At 56.7% G+C, this 27,218-nt stretch overlaps 1 protein-coding gene across 4 annotated transcripts; it reads left to right on the top strand.

Moving 5' to 3' along the window:
• Positions 1–36: 36 nt before the first annotated feature.
• DEAF1 (DEAF1 transcription factor) lies at positions 37–25,851 on the top strand. 4 transcript variants are annotated; one of them, XM_028094235.2, is made up of 13 exons: positions 37–668; positions 2,853–2,950; positions 4,513–4,642; positions 4,945–5,091; positions 5,658–5,797; positions 6,373–6,438; positions 10,019–10,145; positions 10,879–11,007; positions 11,400–11,528; positions 12,891–13,072; positions 21,743–21,832; positions 23,594–23,737; positions 25,393–25,851. In XM_028094235.2, exons 1-13 carry the CDS (start codon positions 380–382, stop codon positions 25,495–25,497), a joined length of 1,776 nt encoding a protein of 591 aa, XP_027950036.2. In that variant the 5' UTR covers positions 37–379; the 3' UTR covers positions 25,498–25,851. The 4 variants fall into 4 exon arrangements, with proteins under 4 accessions (XP_027950036.2, XP_027950035.2, XP_027950034.1 ...); XM_028094234.2 differs by having other exon boundaries at positions 12,825–13,072; XM_028094233.2 differs by lacking the exon at positions 23,594–23,737 and having other exon boundaries at positions 12,825–13,072.
• The last annotated feature ends 1,367 nt before the right edge of the window (positions 25,852–27,218 follow it).

The raw sequence follows: 27,218 nt of genomic DNA, 5'->3' as shown, positions 1-27,218 counted from the left end.
TTAGGCGCTGAGTGGGGGGGGGGGGAGGGTGTAGCGCAGAGCCGCTCGGAAGCCGTCGTGCCGCCTCGGGCCAATTCGGACCGACTCGGCCCCGCACTTCGGGCCGCTTCGGCCCTCCTCGGTTCCGGACTCTTGGCCGTCGGCAGGGCTCGACTAGGCCGCTTCGTGCCGGTTCGGCCCCTGTTCGGGCAGCCTCGGCTCGGCGGGGCGGGCGGCTTCGGGCAGGCTCGGCTCGGCTCGGCTCGGCTGGCAGCTTCGGGCGGCCTCGGCTCGCCTCGGCTCGGCTCGGGCGGCCCTGTTCCCGCGGCGCGCTTCGGGCTCCGTCCCGGCCTTCGGGCGGCCCCGGCCGGCGCCTTCGGGCGGGCTCGGCGGAGTCCGGATGGAGGACTCGGACTCGGCCGCCAAGCAGCTGGGCCTGGCCGAGGCGGCGGCGGTGGCGGCCGCGGCCGCTGTGGCGGCGGCGGCCGCGGCCGCGGCGGGAGGCGAGGCGGAGGAGCCGGTGCTCAGCAGGGACGAGGACTCGGAGGAGGACGGGGACTCGGAGGCAGAGCGCGAGACACGGCGGGTGACGGCCGTGGCGGTGATGGCCGCCGAGCCCGGGCACATGGACATAGGCGCCGAGGCCCTACCGGGCCCCGACGAGGCCGCCGCGGCCGCAGCCTTTGCAGGCAAGTGCCGCGCGCCCGCGGTTCCCGCGCACCTGCGGCGCACCTGCCCCGCGCACCTGCGCGCACCTGCCCCGCACGCCCTGCCTCCCACGCACACCGGCCCGGCGCGCGCCCCGGCGGCCGGCCTGCCGCTGCTCCCCCGAACACATGCCTCCCGCACGCCTCGCACCTACCTGGCGCGCCTGACGCTGCGGCACGCCTGCCCACGTCACCGGCCGGCCCCGCCCGCTGTGCGCACTACCCCGGACCTGCTTCCCAGACCTCTTAACTGGTGCCTGCTCCCCGGCCCCCCGCGTGCCGCGCTCTGCGCTCCTTCCAGAACCTTCCCGCTGCCTGCTCTTGCCTTGCCTGTCCTCTTCCCTGTCTCCGCCTGGCGCGGGTGACCCCGGGGGCCGGGGGATCGGACGTGGGTCCTGCCCCGGAGGGGCTTGAGGGTGGGTGTGTCTGGTCACCGGGAATCGTGGGCGTTAGTTCAGGGGTGACCTGAGAGCCAGGGGGCAAGACAGTGCTCACCCAGCTCGGGAGGCCCCGTGACCTCTGGGGGCAGAGGCCAGCTCGGGAGGCCCCGTGACCTCTGGGGGCAGAGGTCGGCGTCGTGCTTTGACTCCCCAGATTGCCCTCCTGTCGGCCCCAGTGTGTCTCCCCAGATGGTAGGGGAGACAGCCCCGCCCTACTCGCGGCCCTTCGGCCATTTTCGCTTCTGCTCCCGAAGGGACCCGCCCGCGCGCCGCGCTTCGGGGGTCGATTCGATCCGCGGCCGAGGCCCGTGCGACCCGCCGGCCGCGCTCGGGCACTTCCGTTCAAGAGGAGCCGGAGAGCCGAGGCTCGGGAGTACCCGGGCTCGGCAGCGTTCGGCTCTGTTCGGACCCAAAGATGGTAGAGACTGCCCCCGGTGTCGCGCCCCGTCCCAACCGGGAGCGCCCCAGGGGCGCCGGAGGCCCCCGAGGACTCGGAGGTGTGCGTGGGAACCCCGGCAGAGCATCGCCATGTCGTTGTCAGGCGCTTTCACCTAAGGAGCGCCCAGGTTTGGGGGCTGGCGGCAGCCTCCTCGCGCCTCGGCCTGGTCACTGCAGGTGTTCCTCCGGCAGGTGCAGGCCAGGTCCTGCTTTGCCCCAGTGCCGTGGTCTGTGTGTGGCCTGCCTGGGGGGCCTCACGAGGGAGGGAAGAAGCTTTGCGGCTGTTAGAGCCTGCGGTTCTTGTGGCTAAACTGGTTTAATGTTGGGATTTTGGACCATGAAGTTTTTCTTCAGTTTTTTGTGCTTTTTGCATAATGTTTTTTTCTGGATGCGGAAAAGAAATGTGATACCATTCATCACAGCCTCAGAGAAATGAGTTGTTTTTCCTGCAAAATTTTATAGTTGTGTTTTTGCATACTTGAAAGCATTACAACTTTTCTGTCATAAGTTCCTGAGGTCGGGTAATTTCCAGGTGGAAGTAACTCAGCGGGACATGTTGCCCGTCTGAGCCCACCTCCTCTGGGCAGACAGCTGCTTGGCCGAGTCCGGTGTGTTCAGGCAGGGATCTCCTCGGCACTCCTGGGGTGTGGTCTAGGGGAGGACACAGACGGGGGACAGGTGTTCAGTGGCGTGTGAGGGCGCTGGCGTCATGGAATATGCAGGACTCTCTGGGCCCTTGTTTGTGGGGCACTTCCCGTGTGCCAGAGACTGCCCCAGGCACGGGCCGTTCTAGAGCGCTGTGTGACCCAGCCCCGGAGAGGGAAGGAAAGCCGCTGCAGTGTGCAGTGAGGGGGGGGGGGCGCTGAAGGGACCTGAGCCTGCCCTGTGCTGACCTGGAGAGGGGGGCCGGGAAGGGAGGGAACTGTCTGTCAGTGACACGGCAGGTGTCTGATCACAGGATGATCACAGGATGCTTGGAGCCTTGGTGTGTGGTTTTCTCCTAAAAGGGAGCAAGAAGCCCAGGGGCGGCTCAGTAGGACAGTGGCGGGGGCGGGTTTTCACTGCAAATGAGAAAGGCTCTAATGCCAGGAGAGCCTTTCCTCTCTCTTTTTCTAAGACCCAGATCACCTAGCCTATGGTCTAGAAGTATTGAGTGAGCACTTAGTGTACAAACGTTGAGAGTCCCCTGGTTAGAAGTGCAGATAACTGACGGAGAGATGCTGTTTGGGGGCCCAAGTGGGAGGCCCCCAGCTCTGACAGTATGCTGAATCAGACTCCTGTGTTGCAGAGGTGACCACGGTGACCGTGGCCAATGTGGGCGCCTCCGCAGACAACGTCTTCACCACGTCCGTGGCGAATGCCGCCTCCCTCTCGGGACACGTTCTGGTAAGCTGCCCTGCGAGCACTTTTCCCCAGAACCCAGAGGGCATCTTCCCTAAGCCTGGCTGTCCCAGAGGCCTGCTCTGGGTTCCTTGGGTGCCCTGTGGGGTGTGACTGTGCTCCTGTCTCCCGGTCAGTCCTGGCCAGATGACCGCACAATGGGGGACTCTCCTGGAGCTTTGCCACAGCCATCAGTTACGGTTTCTCTCTAGCCTTGATCACACACCTGGGACACTATATCCCTGGAAGCAAAGTTACTGTCGTTGGCATGGCAACAAACAGAAAACTTGCGCTCTTAATTATAATAGCAGACTACAGATTTCAGAAACTTGCTTTATTTCTTAGGGTGTCAGAATGCATATGAGTTGATAGCCAGCTGACAGTTTCATGCTTCCAACTGGTCTCTCCTTCCCAGCAGATTCTGGTTTGTCCTCTTTTCTAGAAAGCACTGGAGCCAGAGGGTCAGGGAGCTGGGGTGCAGCCTCCTGGATGCAGTGCTTGCAGTAGGCTCTGAGGACAGGAAGACCCGCAGACTTAGTGTGATCTGGGTCTCAAATATCTGTATATTCTCATTGGCCTTAATAAGGAAAATAGTTTTGTGATTTGTAAATGAACACAGAATGTTCCCTTTTTCCAGTAGAGTTGCTTGTGTTAAGTGATTCAGACATGAGCAGTGTTGACACGCTTACTGAGGCAATGACTCTCCAGGTGTATGAGCCCAGGCATGGGTGTAATATGCACATGTGTGTGTGTCTGTGTGCTCGTGGGGTGGAGGTCCCTCGACTCCACAATGAGCTGGTACTCACTTCCCCTGATTTGATTTTCAGATGTAAGGAAAGGTCTTTTCACTTTGCCTTCGTCGGTTCTATTCTCACCATGAAAGCATCAGAGCACCCCAGGATGTTGGGTTTGAACAGGCTGCTTGGAGTGAGTGTCATCTACCCCAGGGCTGTCTGGGAAAAGCCTTGAGAGTTTGTTTGCCAGAGCCCCGTGAGGTGTGCGCCTAGGGCCAGCAGGGATGGGAGAGGGGCATCTGGCTCTCCCGGGGAGCAGGGCAGCTTGAAGGGTGAGGCCAGGCCAGCCCAGAGGAAGTAGGTGCTGTCATGGTAGCCCCTGGCCACCGTGGACAGATGTATGAGCAGCGTGGTTGGGGAGGTCCTGGTGTCTGGTGGCCATCGGTAGAGCTGTGCATGGGGCATGGGCATGAAAAGGGAATCCTGCCCCAGACCCCGGCTGTGACTGTGGACTTGTCTCTCAGAACCCTCGCTAGAAACCTGTGAACTTGCAGAGGCTGCTCAGGTAGACGTGAGGGTACTTCCTGTTTCCAGGGTGTATTTGTGGGACATGTTTATTTTTTCCCTGTGGCAGGCGGTTGTGAGCATTTGCTCAGGGCCTCCCGGAGCATTGTCTTTCTTGTTCTTGGCTCTGTGTTTAGGTGTTTTAGGGGCGTCTTTGAAAGAGGCCCCGGAATCCCAGTCGGTGCCCTTGTTGGTGATGGTGAGCAAGGACCAGGCGACAGGCCGTGCAGCTGTTGTCTGAGACGACTTAGGGGACGTTCTTTCTTCCAGTCTGGCAGGACGGCGCTGCAGATCGGGGACAGCCTGAACACTGAGAAGGCCACGCTGATTGTCGTGCACACGGACGGGAGCATCGTGGAGACGGCCGGGCTGAAGGGGCCAGCTGCTCCGCTTACTCCAGGTGTTGCCCGTTCCTGCCCCCGGCTTTCCAGAGCAGAACGCATCTGAGCGCTCGCGGGTTCACTCTGGAATTGGCTTCTTTAGTTTTGTGGTAAACTTGGAATAGGAATATTATTGTCTGAGGAGAGAAAGTGGGCTTTTCCAGGCCGAAGAGGAGCTGCCCAGAGCGGAAGGGGACGGTGCTGCTGTGTTGGGGTGGTAGCGGTAGAACCCGCCGTTAGAGTCCAGGAGGTGCTTGTATTTTTCCGGTTGTGCTGGGAGTGTCCCGCATCTCTTATTTTCAAAATGCTTCCTTTGCTCAAGGCCCTCAGTGCCCTCCAAGCCCTGCTGCTCCCGGCCAAGAAAGAGGCGGGACCAAATACAACTGGGACCCCTCGGTGTACGACAGCGAGCTGCCCGTGCGCTGCCGGAACATCAGCGGCACGCTGTTCAAGAGCCGGCTGGGCTCAGGTGAGGCGGCGTGGGCCCCCGCTGCACAGGATGCAGACACGCCCTTCCCCTGGTGGCTGCGCAGGGCCCGGGCCCAGTGAAGCAGGCTGGGCTCGCGGCCCCTGGGCACTAGAGCTGAGGCCGGGACAGGTTTGGGGCGTGGTGGGGGCACAGTGAGAAGACATAGTGATCCGTGGAGGAGGGAGAGCGCGGGGAGAGGCAGGCCTGGAGTGCGCTCCCTAAGTTCCCGGGTCAGCTTGGGGACCCGTAGCGATGGGGACCCACCCCCATTCTGGGAGTGGGGCAGATGTCACGAGCTCCGTGTGAGACCATGTTGGGCATTTGTTGCCCGTGGCCGGGGAGCAGACAGATAAAGTAGGCAGGCGTGGCCTGCACGTGTGATGTCGTGGTGGGGGCTGTCCATGGGAAAGGGTGAGATCACGCAGGCCCAGGTGGGGGCTCTGGTGTTTGAGGAGGAGCCAGGTAGGAGGTGGGAAGGAGAGGAGGGGGACCTGGCCACTGTCAGCCAACGGCGGTGCTGTGGGCGGGCATTGCCCTTACTCTGCTGGTCCCGTGTGTCATTTTAGGAGGCCGGGGCCGATGCATTAAGCAGGGGGAGAACTGGTACAGTCCAACTGAGTTTGAAGCCATGGCAGGAAGAGCCAGCAGTAAAGACTGGAAGAGAAGCATTCGCTACGCGGGCAGGCCGTTGCAGTGCCTCATTCAGGTGCCCTGTGTCTTAGCAGAAAGCTTGCAGATGCAGCAGGAGTGTCTCCCCAGGCTTAGGCTGTGGGGCTTCCCTGGCCGCTGTGCCCTGTGGCGGGGCCGCCGAACGCAGTCAGGCGGTCGGGCTCTGGGTCCTGTGCCCCCTGGATGTGTGGCCCTGGGCCAGGCACCAGCCTTGTTTTGCTGGTGTTTCACACAGGAGGACAGTGATGGTATTGTCAGGAGTGCATGAGGCAACACAGGAGCTCCGGCTGGGGCGTGTGCCCCCTTCAAAAGCCTAACTTCCCTCTGCCTCAGTTTACTCATCATACAAGAAGAGGGCCTCTCACTGCTCTTGGCAGTGTAGTGCTTTGGGTGTTGATCAAGAAATAATGTCCGTAGAACCTTTTCACCTCCTGGAGGGGAAGCTGTGGATCCTGCCACTGATAATGTACAGAAGTGTGGGGGAGAGGTCAGTTTCTGGAAGCGACAGGGTTTGAACTGCATGAGCGGCAGAGCAGTGGCAGAACTAGTTGCCCTCCTCTAGCGTCGATGGCTCATGCGGAAGGCTGACTTTCTCACGCACCTGCGTTTCAGGACGGGATCCTAAACCCTCACGCTGCATCTTGCACCTGTGCCGCATGCTGTGACGACATGACCTTGGTGAGTCTCTGGCTCGCTCAGCGGCTCCATATGCCCACCCTCAGCTCCCTGCTCGCGTGCCCTGTCCTGTCCTCCTGCCGTGCATGCAGCTCTAGGGCTGTATGTCCCTGTGTCCCTGGCACCGCAGCCTAGCTGGGGCTTGTTATCAGTTTCTCACTCAAATTCTGCTTTTCCGACGTTGCTCTGTTGCCTCAGGTGATGCACGAGGCTGCCCGCCGGTCAAAGCACTTGAAGGGGCTTGTCTGGACAACAGAAAGCTCCTGTAGCATCACCAATCTAACCCAAAACCAGACACACACTTTCTCTTCATGGATATAAGAAGTATATGTGTGCTGTTTTATATTCTACGTTTTTAACGTTGTTTCATAAGAATACTACATTGAAACTATTTATAAGGAGCTTTTAATATCTTTTGAAATATTTCTTTATCGTAAATCCTTAACAATTTTGAAAAGAATAACTATTTTTCATTGACTTTAATGTATGTTGCTTTCAAAAACGTGATACTGATTTGTAACGTATGAATATCCCAGTATTCACTTTTCCTTAGCATTGAATTCTATTTAAAAATATTTTCAAATTTTAGAAGCTGCTCAATGAGATTTTCTGATTTTATTTTGACTACTCATCTGGTTAATAATTAGAAGATATGAACATTTAATTGGAGAGACATCATGTTCTTGGGTGGAAAAACTAAATATTCTTTTTTTTTTTTAAGATTTTATTTATTTGACAGAGAGGGAACACAGCAAGAGAGGGAACACAAGCAGGGGGAGTGGGAGAGGGAGAAGCAGGCTTCCCGCGGAGCAGGGAGCCCGTTGCGGGGCTCGATCCCAGGACCCTGGGATCATGACCTGAGTCGAAGGCAGACGCTTAATGACTGAGCCACCCAGGCGCCCCCAAAACTAAATATTCTTAGATTGTTTAGTTTGTGTATAGATTGAATGTGATTCTAGTGAAATCAACAATGGGATATTTTTGTGAAAATTAAATGACTTTAAAATTCACCTGGAGAAACTAGTAGTGAGATTCTCGGGGATCTTATAGGGAGAAAAAGAGCAGTAAGAGGGAATTTGTTCTATCTGGAAGTTTAGAGTACTTGAATTATTTGCAGTTACTCCAAAACGCTGAAATACGCGTAAATCTAACAGAACATGTACTGAATCCGCGTACGAAAAACCTAGAAAGTGCTGTAGAGAGGGCCTGGGGAAGACCTGGGACAGATGCGCCAAGGCCGTGGGGTGGAGAACAGCGCAGAGAGCACCAGTTCTTCCCACAGTGTTCTGTAGGCTTCATGCGGTTCCTATCCAAATCCCAGCGGGGTTCTGTGGAGCTTTAAACAAGCTGACTTTAAAATGTATACAGAAAGGCAAAGGAAATAGGACAACCAAAGCAATTTGGAGAAAACGAGTAAAATTGGAGGAGTCCCAGCACGTGCTGATTAAGCCCTGTTCCATGGCTGCCGTCATGAAGATGTACGGTATCGGTGAAGCGAGAGGCTCCGTGTGTGCTCATGCGCAAGTTGCTGGCACTACCAGACGGCCGTGGGCCTAGAGACGCACCTTGGCCTCAACCTGGCGCTTTATATACAAATGACTTAAAAATGGATCACAGATCCGGATTTATCCAAAACATAAAACTAACATTGGTGGAAGAAAACAGGGGAGAACTTCATGGCCTAGGGTTTCTCAGATGTGAAACCAAAGGCACAGTCCATAAACTAAAACTTGGTGAATCGAACTTGCAAATTCTAACACTCTGGCTTCCACTTCAGGGACCTTAGTATGAAGAGCCCCGTGCACCTGCTCACTCCTGCTTCCCTCCAGCTCCCTGTAAAGGGAGCCCCACTCCCTCTCCCTTCAGCACCAGGGACCGGCATGCCCAGCCCTGGCTCTGAGTGGCAGAAACTAAATTCTGGGCAAGTGTGACCGAGAGATCGGGGCTGCCTTCCTGCACCCAACCTCTCTCAGGGCAGAGGCTCCACTCAGGAGTGGCAGGGTAGGAGTACTGTACCTCAGCGTCCTCACCCCAGCTCGCTCCTAGTGTGGAGGTCTATGCCATGGGAGGCAGACCGAGACCAGAGCTCTGCCGCTGTCCAGAGCTTTGCCACTAAAGCAGGGCTGTCGCTCAGACAGACGTGAGGACCATTCCTGCCCCTGGCTCTGGAGCAGTGCTGTATGGACGTGAGCCCTGAAGGGGAGGCTGGCAGAGCCTGAGAGCAACAGGCTAAACCAGAGAACCAGGGAAAACTGCAGCTCACAAGAGTCCTGGGATAAGAACAGACCTCAGAGGTTTGTCTCAAAAACTCCCCATAAAGGAGCCTTAATGCAGTTGGGATCAGACAGTGGAGCAGTTTATGCCTCGGGCACTGTTGGAGCAGACGCTGGAAGCAGGGCAGCATCCTCCTGTGGGACTCTGCCCAGTGAGACTCCCCCGGTGGGACTCTGCGGGGGTGCAGCCAGGTCACTAAGCCCATGAGCGGCAGCAGGAAGCCCTGCAGAGAAGGAATCAGTCTCAGTGTTGCTCGAGTATAAGACACACAGATGGAAAGTAGGAGCCGCACAGGAGAAAACGCACGGCAGACATGGCCGAGATGTCACTTTGACAGAGGCCTCCTGGTACCGTCTGTGTTCATGGAACCCGTCAGAAGAATCCATGGACGATGTCTCAGTGGCTCAGGCGTCCACCGCAGAACACCACAGCCGGGCCAGGAGGGGCGGGGGGTGGCCTTCAACCGCAGAAATTGGTTTCTCACAGGCGAGACCCCCTGGCGGCAGGCGGTGGTGCTGTGCCCTCACGCGGCAGATGGAGTGAGCACTCGGACCCCTCGAGTCAGGGCCCCCAGTGACCGCACTTACTGCAGAAACAGCCGCTGGGGATCCGGCCTCCACGTGTGCTCCGTGCAGAGCAGGAGGGAGGATGGCCATATTTCTGCAGGTGGAGACTCTCCATAACGAGACAGGAATTACAAAAAAAGAACCGAGAGGAAATTCTAGAACTGAAAAAACAGAAGACCTAAGTGAAAAATTGAGTGGAGGGGCCCGCAGCAGTGAGCCTGCGTCGGTTCCCGGGGGTCTCATGCCCCCCGAGCATGGTGACGTCCAGCAAGATGGTCCAGCCCTTGGGGTCTGCAGCTGTCGGTTCCCCCCCGCCCCTCCCAGATCTGCTCCGTGCTTGTCACCGTCCCTTCTGTGGTTGCTGGTGTTTTGAGGTTTCCCCTGTAGTTGGTGACCACAGAGCCTCCTCCTTTCTGGGGAATGTTCTCGTTTTGGGCAGGGGGCTCTTCTTTCTCCTTAACTCATTCCCTTTTGCTTTCTGTCTCCTTGCAGTTCCTAAAAATCCTGTATGTTGATGATACTTTTTCTTGTGTTCAAACAGTGTTATTCACGTATTCTTTTAAAAAGTGTCTATTCTGTCATTGTGAGGAATTTGGGGCCTGAGGAGAGGTCAGTCTTTGCAGCTTCCCGCCTTCACGAGCCTCGCTGTGCCCCTGGCACGGGAGGGAGATGAGCGGGTCGCTTTGTCAGCAGTGGAGTGCGGGGCAGCTCCGTCCTCCCCCTCACTGTGCCTCTCCCTGCAGAGCGGTCCCGTCAGGCTCTTTGTCCCCTACAAAAGGCGCAAGAAGGAGAACGAGCTGCCCACAACCCCCGTGAAGAAGGAGCCCCCCAAGAACATCACGCTGCTTCCCGCCACAGCTGCCACCGCCTGTGAGTTTGAGCGAGATGGAGCCGTGGCCCCTCCGACCTCTTGACCCCTGGGGCTAGCCTCGCTATTTGCCTGGGGAACACCGTTGGGGGGGCTCCCTCGTCTCCGGAGACCCCTTTGCGGGTGCCCACGCATATTTCTAATGAAATGAACCTGGAGTGGCTCCTCCTCCAAGGGGGCGTCCATGTGGGCACCTTCCCAGTGAAGGTTCTTGGGTTTTGGTCTTCGCAGCCTCGAGCACGTGTCCGGCGTGTGAACGGCCCACACCGTTGTCTCAAAGATGGGAGGGCAGAGGGAAGGTCTGTGTTTGAAGCTCAGAATGGGCAGCAGGGATTTACGGAGTGGGGCGAGGCAGTCCCGGGGACAACGCATCAGCGGTTAGCGCCTGTGCTGGGTGCCCGCCGAGGCAGCCCCGCAGTGCGGGCAGGCTGGGCAGACTCGGGCAGCCCCAGGCGACAGGAGCACAAGTGCTGCAGGCTTACGCTTTATGGTTTGTTTTCTGAGGAAGCCGTCCCTGCCTCTTTTGCCAGGTCGGATGTGAGCAGGGTGTTGTGGAGAGCCCGCCGCCCATGCCTCAGCCCCGGGTCCCCTCCCCTGAGGAGGGGGCGGGGGGGACCGCTGAGGGTTACTGGTCTCTTCCGGCCATTGCAGAGGCATCTAGGGCATGTGCTGTGTCCAGGCTTTGGCCTGCGCTGTGGGAGAGCCGGGTGGTAAACAGCACTTCTGCTCTTCCAGTCACCGTGACCCCCTCAGGACAGATCACTACCTCGGGCGCGCTGACCTTTGACCGGGCATCCACCGTGGAGGCTACCGCTGTCATTTCAGAGAGCCCGGCCCAGGGCGATGTCTTCGCAGGAGCCACGGGTGAGTTGTCCTCAGCACCCGCCCCGTGGGTGGCACCTGTCACCTCTGTTGACCTTGGGCGCAGTAGCGGCAGCCTGGAGCAGGGGCTTCAGATTGGTGGGCGCAGGAGGACGCCGGGCAGACCTGCGGGGGTGCGGGTCGATCGGTGTGACAGAAAATGCTTCCAGTCCGCCGACTCCTGCTCTCCAGCAGCCACGCGGCACAAGCCCCTGGGACCATGGCGCGCTGGTAGGTGCTCCAGGAGCCACGGCCAGAAGGTGCAGAGATGTGGCTGAGACTGACGTCCCCCGGTATACCCCAGCTGCAGCATCTCTGCCGTCCCGACTCACCCGGGCGTGGTGCAGCCGCAGCCAGGTCAGCAGGCTGTCGTGTTCCTTGTGTGTCCCCAACAGTACAAGAGGCGGGTGTGCAGCCCCCGTGCAGAGTCGGCCACCCGGAGCCCCACTACCCAGGCTACCAGGACAGCTGTCAGATCGCACCGTTTCCAGAGGCCGCGCTGCCAACATCTCATCCCAAAATAGGTTGGTTTGAGACAGTTCCCGCACTTGCAGGCTGGTATCCTCAGAGTTGCTCATTAGGACAGAATTTCTAAGTGGAGTAGCTTTTGTGTGGGTTTGTCCTGTTGAGACGCTTGACTGGGGGCTGGCGAAGTCCGATCCGCTGCCCGTGTCTGTGAACGTGCTTCCACTGGAGCTCGGCTCACCCGGTCGTCCACACGCAGTGTGGCAGCAGACGGCCCACGTGGAGGCCCATGCTACTGCCGGGACTTGCCCATGAGGGTGTGCGCTCCCTGCGTCCAGGCCAGCGTCTCGGGGGCCGGCATGGAGCACTCGGTGTCTGTGAAACGTGGAAGGGCTAGTGTTGCCGTCGCTCCCGCTCCAAGACCTAATGATGATGTGCCACACGTGCATTTTGGTTCCACGTCTCACTTAACCACACATTTTGGACACATTGCCATCTCTACGCTTTTTTTTCAAGGGAGCTTCATGATCCCAGCTGGTGGGTGGCTGTACACTTTAGCCTTCACAGATGATGTGGCAACACGGAAACTCATAGCGCTGCAGACGCACAAACCTCTTGTTCGCGAGCACTTCATTATCCCCCCCCCCCCCCGCCCACATCTCCTACGTGGGGCACATCGGGGGCTTTTGTCCTGGAAGGCCGGGGTGCTCACTGCTCTGGCGGTGTCCCTGCCCGCAGGCCCTCCCAGTGGACAGAGGTGGGACACGCGTACACGGGTGTCCCGGCTCCGGCACGTGTATTGAGTTTGCAGTTCCCATCCAAACCACAGGTCCCTTCCAGTTTCCTCCTTTTTCCATCTTTGTAATGTCGTCCTCCCTCCGTGAGAAGCCTGACGCCCGTGACCCCTAATCAGGACCCCATGTGTGGCCACAGACGTCGGGGAGGACTCGACACGAGCAGAGACGGAGCCCGGGCGCCCTCATTCTTTCATCTCAGGTGTTCACGTGGTGTAACCGGAGTCACTGCCTCAGGCTGTCCCTGTCCCACACCATCTGATGCTTCAGGCCCACCTGCTCAGGGCACACTTTGTCGTGGTTTCTGTCTGTGAGCATCTGGCTTCCGGCCCTGTACGCACAGGGTTGGGTCTCATAGGTGCTTGCAGGTGGCGGCATGAGGGACGTTTAAGTGCAGCGCTGTGAATGTAGCAATGTCTCCCCATCTTCTAGCGTTTTAGGGAGAGGTCATGTATTTATGCCTGGGGTCACTTGCCCCCACACTTTCCAACGTTTGATGAGAAGTTTTAATGGAGGAAATATAATGATTTCTTGTTTTATTTTGGTTTCCAACCGTTCTAGTGTTGACCTCTCTGCCGGCCTTGGCAGTTCCACCCTCCACCCCCACCAAAGCTGTGTCGCCCACAGTGGTCAACGGGCTGGAAATGTCAGAACAGCGGAGCTGGCTGTACCTGGAAGAGATGGTCAACTCCTTGCTCAGTACAGCACAGCAGCTGAAGACGCTGTTCGAGCAAGCCAAGCAGGCCAGCTCCTACCGAGAAGCCGCCGCGGCCCAGGCCAGAGCCCAGGCGGAGACAGAGCGGAAAGAGGTAACGTCAGGCTGAGCAGAAAGCACTGGTCTGTGGCTGCCCGACCCATGCCTTCTGCTGGCTCTGGGGCCTGCCGTGCGGTGTCTACATTGGCTTACATTCCCCACCTTTCTGGAAGAGCGAGACTGGAGAATCGTTTACAAATTAAGCTTTTCTCATAGAATGTTGAACGCTCTTACTGCTCAGGCTTTTGTGCTCTTGTAAATAGGATTGGTTTATCTCAAAAGGGAAAAGATGTTCCACACCAGTCCATGGACACTTGTTTTTGGACACTCACCTGTCACGGACATTGCGTATACTTTTTTTAGACTATTGGCATACGATGAAAACGTGTCTTGGGCTCTATTGAATTTGGAGAGGCCTCCTTTGGGCTGTCTTTGAGGCAGCTGGTGGGCAGATGTGCGTCTTCCCCGTTAACCACCCCCTTTCCCATCCCAGCCCCTCCACCTGCATCTCGGTGCCCCACGGAGACCACCTCCCTGGCCCCTTGAGTGCCATTGTGGGCATTTCCCTTCTAGCTTCCAGGGTGTTCTTCAGAAGTAGGATCCCAAGCGTGGCGTCAGGGTTCACAGAGCCTTGGGACAGAGCGCTTTTCCATGGCAACTGGTCGCTGTAGCACAGAGAGGGCTCAGCCCCTTTGGCTTTTCCCCAGAGCCTTTACGTTGCAGAGGGCCAGTCCTCTCGACCGCGGGCACAGGTGGCCCAACCCCCAACCTGCCGGAGCGGCTCTCCCTGGCATGCACCTGCAGGAGCGGTCTGTGCGCAATGGAGTGAGGTCCAAGGAGTGTGGAGCAGCTCTGCTAGTGGCTCAGATGCACAGGGTTGGGGTGGGGACTGGGAGCACACCAGCCATGCGGTTGTTTTGTTTTTTTAAAAGACTTTATTTATTTATTGGACGGAGAGAGTGAGAGAGAGCGCACACAAGCAGGGAGAAGGGCAGAGGCAGAGGGAGAAGCAGGCTTCCCGCCGAGCAGGGAGCCCGACGTGGGGCTTGACCCCAGGACCCTGAGGTCATGACCTGAGCCGAAGGCAGACGCTTAACAACAGCCACCCAGGTGCCCCAGGACTTTGACTTGTAAACAAAAGTCAGATTGATATTTTTTCACAAAATCTGTATGTGAAAACTTCTGTTCGTTTATTTCTACTTTTTGTAGATCAGAGGAAAGAAGAGCTTTTCAGGTTCTTAGTTTTTTTTTTTTTTTTTTGAAGACTTTATTTACTTATTTGTCAGATAGAGAGTGAGAGAGAGCACGAGCCCTGGGAGCGGCAGAGGGAAAAGCTGACTGCCCGCCGAGCAGGGAGCCCGATGCAGGACTTGATCCCAGGACCCTGGGATCATGACTTGAGCTGAAGGCAGACGCTTAACGACTGAGCCACTCAGGCGCCCCTGGGTTCTTAATTTTTTATTTTATTTTATTTTATCTATCTATCTATTTATTTATTTACTGCTATTTTTTTAAAGATTTTATTTATTTATTTGAGACAGAGAGGGAGAGAGAGCACAAGCAGGGGGAGTGGCAGAGGGAGAAGCAGGCCCCCCGCGGAGCAGGGAGCCTGATGTGGGGCTCGATCCCAGGACCCTGGGATCATGACCCGAGCCGAAGGCAGACACCCAACGACTGAGCCACCCAGGCGCCCCATGGGTTCTTAATTTTTTAAACGATTTCTTAACATACGATTTTTTTCCCGAGGAAGAAAAATGTTGGTTCTTCTGAAGAAGCAGATACATTTAAAAGAGTTTTTAAAAAACTATAATTTTAAATTAATACATAATCAATGAATTTTATAGAAAAGAGAAAAGTAGGAAAAAAAATCTTAATCTCTTTACCCAAAGATAATGACTCCTAGGTTCTCAAACATTTTAGAATTTTCTAGATTTCTTAGCATCAGTGGTTTCAGACCAGATCCCGTTCCAGTCAGAGGCTCTGTAGTGACGCTTGGACACTTAACTGAGACTGCCTTCATGCACCGGCATGCACTCCACATGTGCGGAGCCTTCTGGTTAGCCGCTGCGGGTGTTCTCGGCGCCGCTGGGCCCTGCGCCTCTGCATTTCTTGGCACAGTGTGCCTTGTGTATGCGGCGCCGCCACCATACCCCCTTTCCTTCTGAAGCACAGTTGGAGTGCTTTCGACGTCTGTCGTCCCCAGCTCTTTGAAGATGCCACCCCTGCATCCTGCAGCAGGATCCTTGATCCCTTCCACATAACAGGTCTCCCTCCCTGGCTGTGTCCGGAGCTTGTCTTTGTTTTTGGTGTTTAGCATGTGGCTGTGACGTGCCTGTGTGTGCTGATGTGTTCGGAGCACTGGCATTTGTTTTTGTGAGGTGTGGTCAGACATGCAGAGGTGGGATGGTCATCGTGATGAAGACATGAGCACTTCCCAGCTCCCTAGAAGCAGGAGGCACGCTGGACCAGACTCAGCCACGTGGGGAAGCACCTGGGTGGGTTGGGAGGCAGAGGGAGTGAGGGGGGAGATGTGAGCAAGTGGCTTCTGTGGGAAGGAACAGACACGGCCGGGTGAGCAGGCTCAGGGTTGGCCAGTGGGTTCAGGGTTGTTGGGGCCTGACCCCGGCTGAGTTGGGCAGGGACACAGTGGTGTGAGCAAGCCCGTGGAGGAGGAGGTGGGGATGTGGGCTCTGGAGAAGATGGCTCACTGTTGAAAGGCGCTCTTCTGGCAAGAGGTTCAGTGTGTCCAGGAGCTGACTTACCTGAGTTGGGGCAGACCCTCCCGTGTCCCCAGGGCCCCAGGGAGACCCTTCAAGGCAACAGTATATGGAAAGTAAAGAGGCCCGTTTAACATGTTAAGCTCAGGTCTTCATGTTGGTTTTGATTCAGTTTGGAAGATTTTTAGTCACTGTTTTTATAACTACTTTTGTAACTGTTTTTAATGACCCATTTCTCTGTGTTCTCCTTCCCGTCTGTTGAAGTCTTGGTGTTGTCCTGCAGATGGTGAGGCTCCAGCCGCCCGGTGGGTGTGAGGGGGTATCTCTCTGTGCTATGCATCTCCTCAGCAGCTCAACGATGCCCAGCTGCTTGGCCACCAGCATGTCTACAATAGAGCTGTGCTTCTGCAGGCTCTCTGCCCATTCTTAAATTGGGTATTTGTGTTTGCTTAGGAAAAGTACTTTTAGGGGCACCTGGGCGGCTCAGTCATTTAAGCACCTGCCTCTTGATCTCAGCTCAGGTCCTGACCTCAGGGTCATGAGTTCAAGCCCTGTGTTCAGCTCCACGCTGGGCACGGAGCCTACTTTAAAAAAAAGCGGGGGGGACTTTTAAAAAGTCAATGTGATTGTAAAAGGTTAAACTTATGGTCATTCATTGGGTCTCATATTAAGGATGCAGGTACTGCTCAGATGGCTGAATGGGTGTTGCTGGCATCCTTCCCCCAGAGTTAAAATGGACCTGAGGGATCATTTTATTTTTTTATTTTATTTATTTATTTTCTAAATTTTTTTAAAAAGATTTATTTATTTATTTATTTGAGAGAGAGAATGAGAGAGAGAGCATGGGGGGGAGGGTCAGAGGGAGAAGCAGACTCCCCGCCGAGCAGGGAGCCCAATGTGGGACTCGATCCCGGGACTCCAGGATCATGACTTGAGCCAAAGGCAGTCGCTTAACCAACTGAGCCACCCAGGCACCCCTGAGGGATCATTTTAAAGGGTGGGGAGGGAATCTGAGCTGTGAAGAAAAGCTGTGGCATCCTCCCCCGGGTCTTGGGGCCCAGGCCACACACGGGGCAGCTGCCAACTCCACGGCTGGTCCTTCCAGCAGCATCCTTCTGGGAAGGAGAGCATGTCTCTCCACAGCTGCCCAGGCAGTGTCTGGGGAATGAGATGGAAGGAATGTCTGCGTTTTGCTAATTCAAATTGTATGTAGAAGCATAGACTGGAAAACAGACATTTGTGTTCTTACTTAGAATGGTCACTGAATTGCAGGCCCCCAGCCAAGGACCTGGTCGGTGCCCCACCCTTGGTGGTTGGCACAGGATGGTTCTGTGCTGCGGAGACCTAGTGTCTGGGGTCACCCTGTGCTCTCTGCACTCCCCCCTGGCCAGGGGTGCTGGGACCCCCTCCCTGTGAACACAGGGCTCCTGTCAGACTGGTTCAGGTGGCACCAGTCGGACAGAAATCTCAGCTTCGTGCTGGCAAGGAAATGAGCGGAGGGAGTGTTCTAGTTTTAGATTTTTCATCCTAATTTTTTTTTTAAAGATTTTATTTATTTGACAGAGGGAGAGCAAAGTAGAGGGAGTGGCAGGCAGAGGGAGAGGGAGAAGCAGGCTTCCCAACAAGCAAGGAGCCCTGACAGGGGGCTCGATCACAGGACCCTGAGTTCATGACCTGAGCCGAAGGCAGATGTTTAACTGACTGAGCCACCCAGGCATCCCTCATCACTAATTTTTGTGGGCTTTTCTTTCACAGAGTAGAATTTGTACTTGATGTAGATGTATTTTCTCCTCTTGGTAAGAATTCTCCAGTGACAAGTGGGACAGACTTGAAAGCACATGGAGACACAGCAGAGGTAGCTTCTGCCATGCCAGGGGTCGTGGCAACGTTCAGGGGCGTAGAGCTTGGCGTGGGAGCCACCGAGTGTTTTATTTCTCACATGTGAGAGCATTCGCATTCTCCGTTCACACTCAAAGGATCCAGAAACCGAATTCCTGTTATGAAAAGTCCATGACACAGGGGCGGGTCTCTTGCCCGTGGCTGAATTGGTGAGGTCGCCACCCCCACAAGGCAGGACTTTGGATTTTATTTGTAATTTTATGTATTTTTAAGAAAGAAACGGACACGAAATGCCTTTATCCTTAAAATCCCATCAGGTGGAAAAATGTTAAGCGATTTAATGGGAGGGCCACGTCTGGGCCTGCATCTTCCCCACTGAGTGTATCTGTCACCTGTCAGTGTCCTGCACCTGCGAAATTGGCTGGACCTGTGATGGGCATGTCTGTCCTTTCTCTCGAGACATAGACAGGGCATAGACAGGACATGTCATTTTTTTTTTTTTAAGAATTTATTTATTTGACAGAGAGAGACACAGCAAGAGAGGGAACACAAGCAGGGGGAGTGGGAGAGGGAGAAGCAGGCTTCCCGCTGAGCAGAGACCCTGATGGCAGGGCTCGATCCCGGGACCCCGAGATCATGACCTGAGCCGAAGGCAGACGCTTAACCACTGAGCCACCCAGGAGCCCCAGGACGTGTCATTCTTAAATAATTTTGTGGAGAGCTGAGTGCCTGATGGGGGAGGCCAGGTGGAGGTACTGCGCAGCCCAAACTCATGGAGCCCTGCCCTGTGGATAGCCTGGTGATGTCACGTGTGCTTGCAGAGCCCAGTTCCACACACGGGATGACAAATCTGAGCTCTGTGGCCCTGTGATGGCCGTGCCTGCATGCTGGGCTCTTGTGAAGTAAGGGGGCCTCGCATTTGCATGACCCCATGGAGAGCCTGCTCTCAGGGACCTTATGGGGCCTGGAGGGGTTCAGAAGGAAGGGAAGGCCCCCACTCAAGCAGTGTGTGGATGGGGAGGCCCAGAGCACGTGTCCCAGCCACAAGAGTGGCCCATGGGAGGGGGCAGAGTTCCGTGAGGTGGGAGGAGGGGCGGGCGGGGCTGTGGGCCATCTAGGCTTTACATGGGGAGACCGCTAAGTGTCTCTTTGATGTGGGACTTGCCGTGACAGGAGTGTTTGACATGGGCCGGTGTGAAACAGATCTTCCTTCCCGGAGCTCCCACCCACAGAGAACACAAGTTTCTGTGCCATCACAAGGGGCCCTTCGGTGTGACTGCAGCGTGGGAACACGTTCAGGGTTGGAAAAACAAACACTGCTGGCTGTTTGGGAAGATCCTGGTAGAACCCCTCCCAAAGTATCTCCCCAGGAGTCCTGGGCGGTCAGGAGACAAGACACAACCAGCGAAGGCTGTAGGGGTCAGGAAGAGGTGGGCTCCCTGAGCGAGAGTGCCGCTGTTTGCAGCAGAGGGAGGGAAGGCCTAGGACTGCCTGCTTGGACATTTTATTTGGAATTACAAAGAAAAAAAAATCAAATTTAGCCCAGCTGAGGCAATTCAGATTTTTGCAGTTTTCATCATGAGTCATTTGCATTCGTGTAATTAGCTCAGCAGACATTAAACAAACGGGGCAGAAGAGTAGATGCCCTTCCCTGTCAAGGGCATAGTGTCCAGCAGACGCCAGCCTGTGGCCTCGTCCTGGCCCATTGCCATGGGCTCCTGGCTGACGCTTCTACCCAGCTGGCATTGGCCGCTTCACCGTTCCTTAGCCTCGTCCTTGGTTTTAAGAGCTAAGCATAGGAGGCACAGAAGTGCACCAACGGAAGAGGGATACACATGGGCAGTGGAGCCCAGACAGTCATCTGGGCTGGGGTTGAATCAGGGCGCCTGCAGGCTCGCAGGGTCAGGTCCCGGAGGGGCCTCTTCCAGGCTGCAGGCCCCCACATTCCCACCGTGTGCTCACATTGGGGCACAGAGTGCTCTCTGGTGTCTTCAGGGCACCTGTCCCTCAGGGGACCCACCCTAAGGACCTGATCTAACCCTAAAGGGCCCCAATACCCAAAGGCTCAGCATAGGCTTTTGGGGGGCAGGTCATAGGCAGTATGTAGGCTCAGAGGTTTCTCCATAAAAATGACTTTTCCCTTTGCACACGGAGTCATTGTGCTAGTACAGCCTGGGGAGGGGGTGAGTCCCGTCCCCCTCCTGGGGGACACAGGGAGCGTGGGTGCAGAATCCTGGTGTCTTTTTGGAATTCTTCTGCACCAGAGATTTGTTTTCTATCCATTTGTTTGTTCGTATTGGGAGGAGCTCGTTTACCTATGGTTTTTTTTTTCTAAGATTGATTTATTTTGGGAGAGTGAGAATGAGAGAGCGAGAGCACATGAGAGGGGGGAGGGCCATAAGGAGAAGCAGGTTCCCCGCTGAGCAGGGAGCCTGATGCGGGACTCGATCCCGGGACTCCAGGATCATGACCTGAGCCGAAGGCCGTCGCTTAACCGACTGAGCCACCCAGGCGCCCCTTTACATGTGTTTTATACCCTGGGTTGTACCCTAGACCTGTGTTCCTTATCTTGCTCACATTTTTGCACCTCTGGCCGTTGGGAGCTCTTGCTTGGCTCCTGGGCCCCTTTGGCATCCTCCCCTCGGTGTGCATTTTGGCGCTAGACGGCCCCCAGACCCAGCTGGGCATCTCCTGCCCCAGCCCTGGAACCAGCCTTTTCCCCAGGAGCCCTGGTTCCTTCACTGGAGGACGGTCTGGGGAACCAAGTTCCGGGGGCCGGCGTGCTCCTCGCCACTGGGGCGTCGAAGCTTCTGGGCCCCTCAGCGGACAGACGGAGCCGTGTACTCACAACCCGCATGTACAGACCGGCTCGGGGTTTCTGTACGTGTCTGTCCGTCTCTGTACCTGAAGCTGAGGGGGCGGACTCACGTGCCAATCACAGTGTGATTTCTGGTTAAAAAATGATTTTCCCACAGTGTGCTTTGGGAAGGCTGAGGAGCTGAGAGCACTCACGTGTGCTAGAGGCACAAGCCCCTTTCCATCTGTTCATTGTGACATTTTGATTCAGTTCAGAGTCACTGCCTCCTACTGACACTGCTAGGCGCTTGGAGCGCAAACCTGGAAGGTCCAGATGAGTGCGTGCTCTCTTGTTGGCAGGGACAGACGTCCTGCGAGAGGACTTGAGCCCCCCCTGCCGCCTCCAGCATGAAGCCTCCCCTGAGGGCAGTGAGGAAGGCTCCCCCGGGCGTGCAGTCCGTGTGCGCAGGCACCCTCCCGCGGAGCCTCTTCTCTTCGAGGGCCCCACACCCAGCCACACCTCTGCTTCCATTCAGGGTGCCATGAACCCTGGGAAGCCTTTGCTCTCCCTGGAGAAATTTCTGTACGGGGTTATAGACTGTCTCTTCTTTCTTTCCTTTATGTATTTTGCCTTATAAAGTAGAGGCAGGGGGGCAAACTAAATGAGCACCTCGGATTCCAGCTAACGCTCATATTTCTGGAAGTGAGCGAGTACACATTGCGGGCGGTTTTATGAGTGGAAAAACGTTACATGTGGTAAATATAGCATCTTGTGAAGAAGGAAGCTGAAGTTCAGAACAGAACTCTGCAAGAGGCTAGCTGTGGTCTGCTCATCCACGCAGAGCGGGGGCTCCCTGTGTAAAGAGGCGCGTGTGACTTCCGTGGGTGCCGCTCACACCCTGACCCACTGACCTGTGTGCACAGGCCTTGGCCTGCTGTCAGTGTCGTTGGGACGGTGCCCCGGCCTGTGCCAGAGAGTTGGCGGGAGAGCCCACGGCTGCACGGTCCCTGCACTGGCCGCACCGCTCTGACCGCCCATGCACAGGGCACTTAACCTGTGTGAAGTCCTCAGTTAGCCCAAAGGAAGAGCTCCAGGTGCGCGGGAAATGTTACCAGTGCCTGAGAACTCGGTCGCTCCTGGGTTGGGCTTCCCCTGCTTACTTGGCACAAATGAAATTCCTCGGACTTTGGAAAAGGCCCCACGTTGCTGTGTCCGTATCTCTTGCGGGCACAAGGAGTGCCGCTGAGAGGAGCTGGCTGTGGGGGTGATGGGAAGGTGCGTCTGGGTGCCACCGGGGGTGGGGACACGTGTCACAGGGCTGGCTGGCTGGAGGCGTCCCCACGACACTGACCGGCCTGTGTCCTTCTTGCAGCAGTCCTGTGTCAACTGTGGCCGGGAGGCCCTGAGCGAGTGCACCGGCTGCCACAAAGTGAACTACTGCTCGACCTTCTGCCAGCGCAAGGTGCGTCCCCCGCTGCCCCACCCCCTGCATTCCCCGCGCCGCCCCCTGTGCCCCCCCCGCCGCCCCGCCCCCCGCTGCCCCTCCTCGCTCTGAGAGGCTGCACCGGCTCCTTCCAGAAGGCCCAGCACCCCCACCCCCACCCCCACCCCCACCCACCCCCACCCCCCCACCCCCACCCCCACCCACCCCTACCCCCCCACCCCCACCCCCACCCACCCCCACCCCCACCCCCACCCCCCCACCCCCACCCCCCGTGCCCGGGCAGCGGCCTCCTCCCCGTGTCCGCAGGCTCCACCAAAGTCCCAAAGAAGAAGCCACCCTAGGGGGTCCCCGCCCCGAGGTCGTCACAGCCGGCGCTTCCCAGCCCGGGCACTTGGAGCCGGCGGGGCCCTTGCCCTGTCTCTGCTTCCATGGCTCGCCCGCATTCCTAGAGTAGCCGTCGCAGGGTCAGGTGTTTCCACCCTTCCCGTGCGGACTCAGCGGCCCCCAGGGTGTAATTCTCTCTGTGTGCGGACTTAACCGAGCAGAGTGAAGAAGGCAGTGTGTTATGTGGATGAACAGGGCCACCTTCCTGCTGCCCGGACGCGGTGGACGAGTGGACATGTGCATGCTGACCACTGGCCCCGGCCAGGGCACTCGCTTCCTCGGGGCTTTCTGATTCTGTAGCCGGTGTAGCAGATGCCGGGCAGGGGTGGGTGGGGATGATGGGCGGGAGTTGTTCAGTGGGGTGTGCAGGTGCCTGAGGGCTTCATGAGGCGGCGGCGCACAGGGAGGAAGGGGTGAGTTCTCACATTCCTCGCAACCCCCGGAGACCTGCCCACCACCCTGGACAGTGTGCCAGAGCATTTTGCCCCCAAGGGCTTGGTGGCCGGTGGCTGCGTCTGTGGGGGCACGACCTGCCTTCCAGGGTCACTCTTAGCCCCTGACCCATCTGTCTGTCCGTGGGTGCTAGGGATTTGGGAGATGGGACCGGCAGTCTGCGTTTCCCTCAAGTGGTGTCAGCAGGCTTTTGTGCTGAGGAAAAGGGCACCAGGTTGTTTGTGGGTACTTTGGGGCAGCAGCCTGTGCCCAGGGCTGAGCAGGAGCCCAGACGGGCGGTGGCTGGGAGGGTGGCGCGGCTCTGGGCTTGTTGCTGCCATCTGTCCTGAATGGGAGCCAGCACAGGAGGGTCCGTGGGTGTCTTTCTCAGTGGAATCCCTTTAGGTCAGATTTTGTCTGAATGTAAACTGGAGTCTTGAGACCTCTGTGAACTGGGAGGTTAGATTTGAGGTATGATCTTGTTGACAGAGATTCCCTTTTTCCATGGATTGTGTTAACTGTGTGCTGTGTTTGTTGTGTTGATAAAGACATGTTCTGTTTTTATTCATGTAAGTTGATATAAAATTAATTTCAAAAACCATACCTCTCATGTTGGACCCAAAATGAACTTTGGACAGGATGTGAGGGAGGAGATCGAAGCCTGAGCCCTTCCTAGTCTGGCATAAATGCTGATCTCAGGTCCTGCAGTCCAGCTGGAAGGGCCCCTCCAATTCTCTGTGCCCCCAAAAACAGGTGCAAGGGGGTTGGTGCTGCCAGGTGGACCGGGGTGGGACCGTTGTGGATTTTAGCCCTCAGACTGCGTCCTTCTTGCATCCTGCATGTGGGGTGCACCTTCGAGAGGTGTAACAGCCACACCACAGCATTCGCCTGTCTTCAGGGCACAGTTCAGGGATTTTTCAAAATGTACATCGTACTTGTGCAAACAGCACAATTCCGTTTTAGAACCGTCCATCACCCCAGAAAGACGCCTTGGGCCCCATGAATCTCCTTGCCTTCTGTGGGCAGCTCAGTACCTGGAGTCCTGTGCTGTGTGGTCTCGGCATCTGGCTTCTCGGCTCCGTGTTTCCCCAGCTCATTCGTTGCAAGGTGCGTGCGTCACTGCTTCGCTCCTTTTGCTTCCCTGTTCCTGAGCTGACAGCACGGGTCGTTGCGGGTTTGGGCACGCTCTGGTGCACCTTCTCGGGTGGTCATGTTTCCATACGTCTAGCTGGATACGGTGGTGCAGGCTTGCTGGGTCATCTATAAATTTGTGTTTAATTTTGCTGAGACGGTTCCCAACTGCTTTCCCAAGCGCCTGCGCGTTTTACCTTCCCGCACTTGGGGCGGTGCAGTGGACCGCGGCTGCCCGGGCCCTTGCCCAGCAGCGCCCCAGCGTGTGTTAATCCGCACTCTGCTAGTGACCGGTGATACTGAGGATCCTCTCCCCCATTAACCCAGTGGGTGGCTGTGCATCCTTTCCCGGGCGGGCTCGGTGGGCGGCCGTGCGTCCTCTCCCCCGCTCAGTGGGTGGTGTGCGTCTTTTTGGGGGAAATGTCTGTTCAAATATTTTGTCCATATGTGAGTTGGGTTGTTTCTCTTGCTGAGCATGGAGGGTTCTGTGTACATGCTGGACACGGGTCCTTCATGGGATTCGTGACTCCAAACGTTTCCTCCCAGCCTGTGACTTGTCCGTTTACTTTCTCATTAGTGCTGTTTGCAGGGCAAACGTTTTTGACGGAGATCACGTTGTGGGTGTTGGGTCTCAGAACTTTTGCCAGTCTCTAGTTTTCTCTCAAAACGCTCATGATTGCTGCTGTCCCGTTTGCCGCTGTGACCCCGGTTAACTGTCGTGTGGGATGTGAGATGCTGTGGACCTGAAGCCAGCCTGTGAGGGTTCACTCTGTAGATTTACAAAGTTCATTGTAGGTAATTTCAAGTTAAACTTCCATTTTCTTGATATAATGATTTCAAATGTTACTATTTTATTGTAAAAATAAGGGCACACTTACTGTGGAAAATTTGGAAAACAGGATAGCACAAAGATGACCAGCTGGAGTTCTGCCTGGAAACCATCCGTTAGTGTTTGGGTGTGTTTGTTTCCACTGAGTGTGTTTGTATTCATTCGTGTCAAATAAAATGGTAATCTCCTGTCCAGGGGTTACTCTGTTTTGACTAACACAGCCCTCACTGGCCGTGGCCGCCCAGCGTCCTGCAGAACTCCGGTCTGGGCGGAGAGGCAGCTCCACAGGCCTGGACACAGGCTCCAGCCTTGCTGGAGCTCAGCTCCATTTCCACCTGCAAACAGGCTGGTAGCAGCATCTGTCCCCTAATGGGGGACGGGGAGGAGCCGGCATCTCGCCCAGCGCACCCACCCTGTCCCCAATCTTCCCGTGAGCCACAGCCACCAAACCCTTCTGTGGACAAGTGGCTGGCTTCAGCTCTTTTTTACCTTCGGGATTGCAAGTTATATTATGGGCAACAACATCAGATACAAATGTTTCCTTGCATAGACGATATTTCTTTTGTGCGTATCTCTGAAAGGCAGGAGGGGTCAGAGTGTAGACATGCTTCTGGGTCTTGGTGTGTTTAAGGCTCGTCCTGGTGGTTTGCCATGTGAGCTGGTCCCTTAAACGTGAGGGTGGGCAAGCCTGGGCTGAGAGCAGAGACCGCCAGAGGGTTGGGCGGCCCCTGCCCCAGGTCTCGCTCCCCACTCTGCAGTGAGGTGGCTGCTCATGGTAATGTGGGGTGTGCTCTCCTTTCAGGACTGGAAGGACCACCAGCACCTGTGCGGTCAGTCGGCAGCTGTCACCGTCCAGGCGGACGAAGTCCACGTCACTGACAGTGTGATGGAGAAAGTCACCGTGTGAGGGTCCCTGGGTCCTCCCTCCATGGTGCCGTGGGGCTGCCGCGGGTCAGGGACTTTGGGGGACATTGAGGAGAGGGTGAAAACACTTGCTGGTCAAGTTGTTAATAGACTTTAAGTGACCTGCGCCCTTGGAAATGAGCTCCTGCCACCCAGAAGCCCTGAGGGAGGTCGAGGCAGCGGCTGGTGGACGCAGGCCCCAGGCCCTTAGCGCCTTCTCACGGTGCTCTTTTTTATCCCCTGGCTCGTAAGCATCCGGTCTTACCCACGGGTGTGACGTGTGCGGTAACACACGTGTACATAACATGTGTCTGTCAATAAAGTTGACTTCCCTGCCCCACCGGGACGGGTGACTCCAGCTCCAGCTTCCCAGATGCCCAGGAGGTGGGTGGGCCTCGGTTTTGTTTCTCCTGACGGTTTGGAGTTCGCAACGCCCAAGTGTGCAGCCCAGTGGAGGGGCAGCGGCGAGGCCGGCCTGTAGCATTCTCCCTGCAGCCGCTGGTGGACAAGCTACAGCAGAGGCCCCAGCGTGGGGCGACGATGCACTGGGCATGTGGGCCCCTCCTGTCCAGTCTCTGAAGTGACACGGCCCCAAACTTGCTGGCTCAGTTTCCTTCCTCTCCTCTCTAGCACAAACAAGGTTATACCCCGAGAACGCTGACCACTCAGAGCTGAGGCCAGCCTTGCGTCCCCCGCCTGCACTGAGGGGCAGAGGGCAGAGGGGTACTCAGACAGGGGCCAGCGCCTGGGGTACTCATCACCAGTGCATTTGGGTGTCAGGCTTGGCTGGCCCTGGAAACAGGACCTGCCTTCCCTGCTGACCAAGAGTGGTACCTGAGGAACAGTCACCTATGTTCTGGAAGCTTCTGTGGGTTTCCAGAAATGCCTCTGTGGCCCTGGAACCCTTGACCGTTCGTCACCCTGTTTTCTTCGCACTCCTGAGGCTCGGAGGCTCCACTGCGCAGGGGCAGAGGTGAAGACCCGCCCCAGATGGAACGACGGGCTGTGTGTGCAGTGGCGAGCCAGCCCAGCCACCAGGCGCTAAGACCCTTCTACGGACGTCGCTTGATCCTGATGCTCGCCTCAAAGTGCCGTTTCTGTGAGCTGTGCATGTTCACACCTCCGTGGGTGTGGAAGAATACCCCCAGCCCTGCACCCTCCGTGATTCCTACTTCCAGAAAGTTCTTCCAAGTCTGTAGCACCCTAGAGACTTGGCTTTTGGGACGCTGGCTCTAGAACGAGCTGAGGGGGTGGCCAGAGTTGTGATAGGAAGCGGGTGTGAGCATGGGGGTCACAGGGGTGCTGCTCTGGCTCCTAGAGGCGGCTGCTTCCCCCTTGGGCTGTGTCCCCAGGTCCGGGCGGGCCGGGCCCTGGCCTCAGGACAGACCCCCAGCCAGCAGCTCTCAGGGAGCCCATCAAGGGCCCTGCTTCCCAGAAACCCGCTCTGCCTCTGTGCTCCTTGAGCTCTGCAGACTAAGCTGCTTTATTTGGGTTTTCTTTTACTGAATCCAACAAGTACCTGAGTCCTTGCATTTCATCTTCCTGCCTCTGCCACCACCTCTCGGGTCGAATCCTGAGAAGTTTGGGCGCGTGCCCAGGGCCGAGGACATGGTGAGCGTGGTGGGCTGTGACCCTGGCCCCATGATGCACCATCCCCCACTGGGCATCCTTATAGCGCACGTTGAGTGGGTTTTTCCGCTGCTGCAGCAGAACATGGCGGGAAGG

Source organism: Eumetopias jubatus, unplaced genomic scaffold, assembly GCF_037043125.1.
Source record: "Eumetopias jubatus isolate StellerSeaLion01/CBP00866 unplaced genomic scaffold, mEumJub1_p1.0 scaffold_13, whole genome shotgun sequence".
Taxonomy (NCBI): domain Eukaryota; kingdom Metazoa; phylum Chordata; class Mammalia; order Carnivora; family Otariidae; genus Eumetopias; species Eumetopias jubatus.
This window is presented reverse-complemented; position numbering and strand designations above follow the sequence as displayed.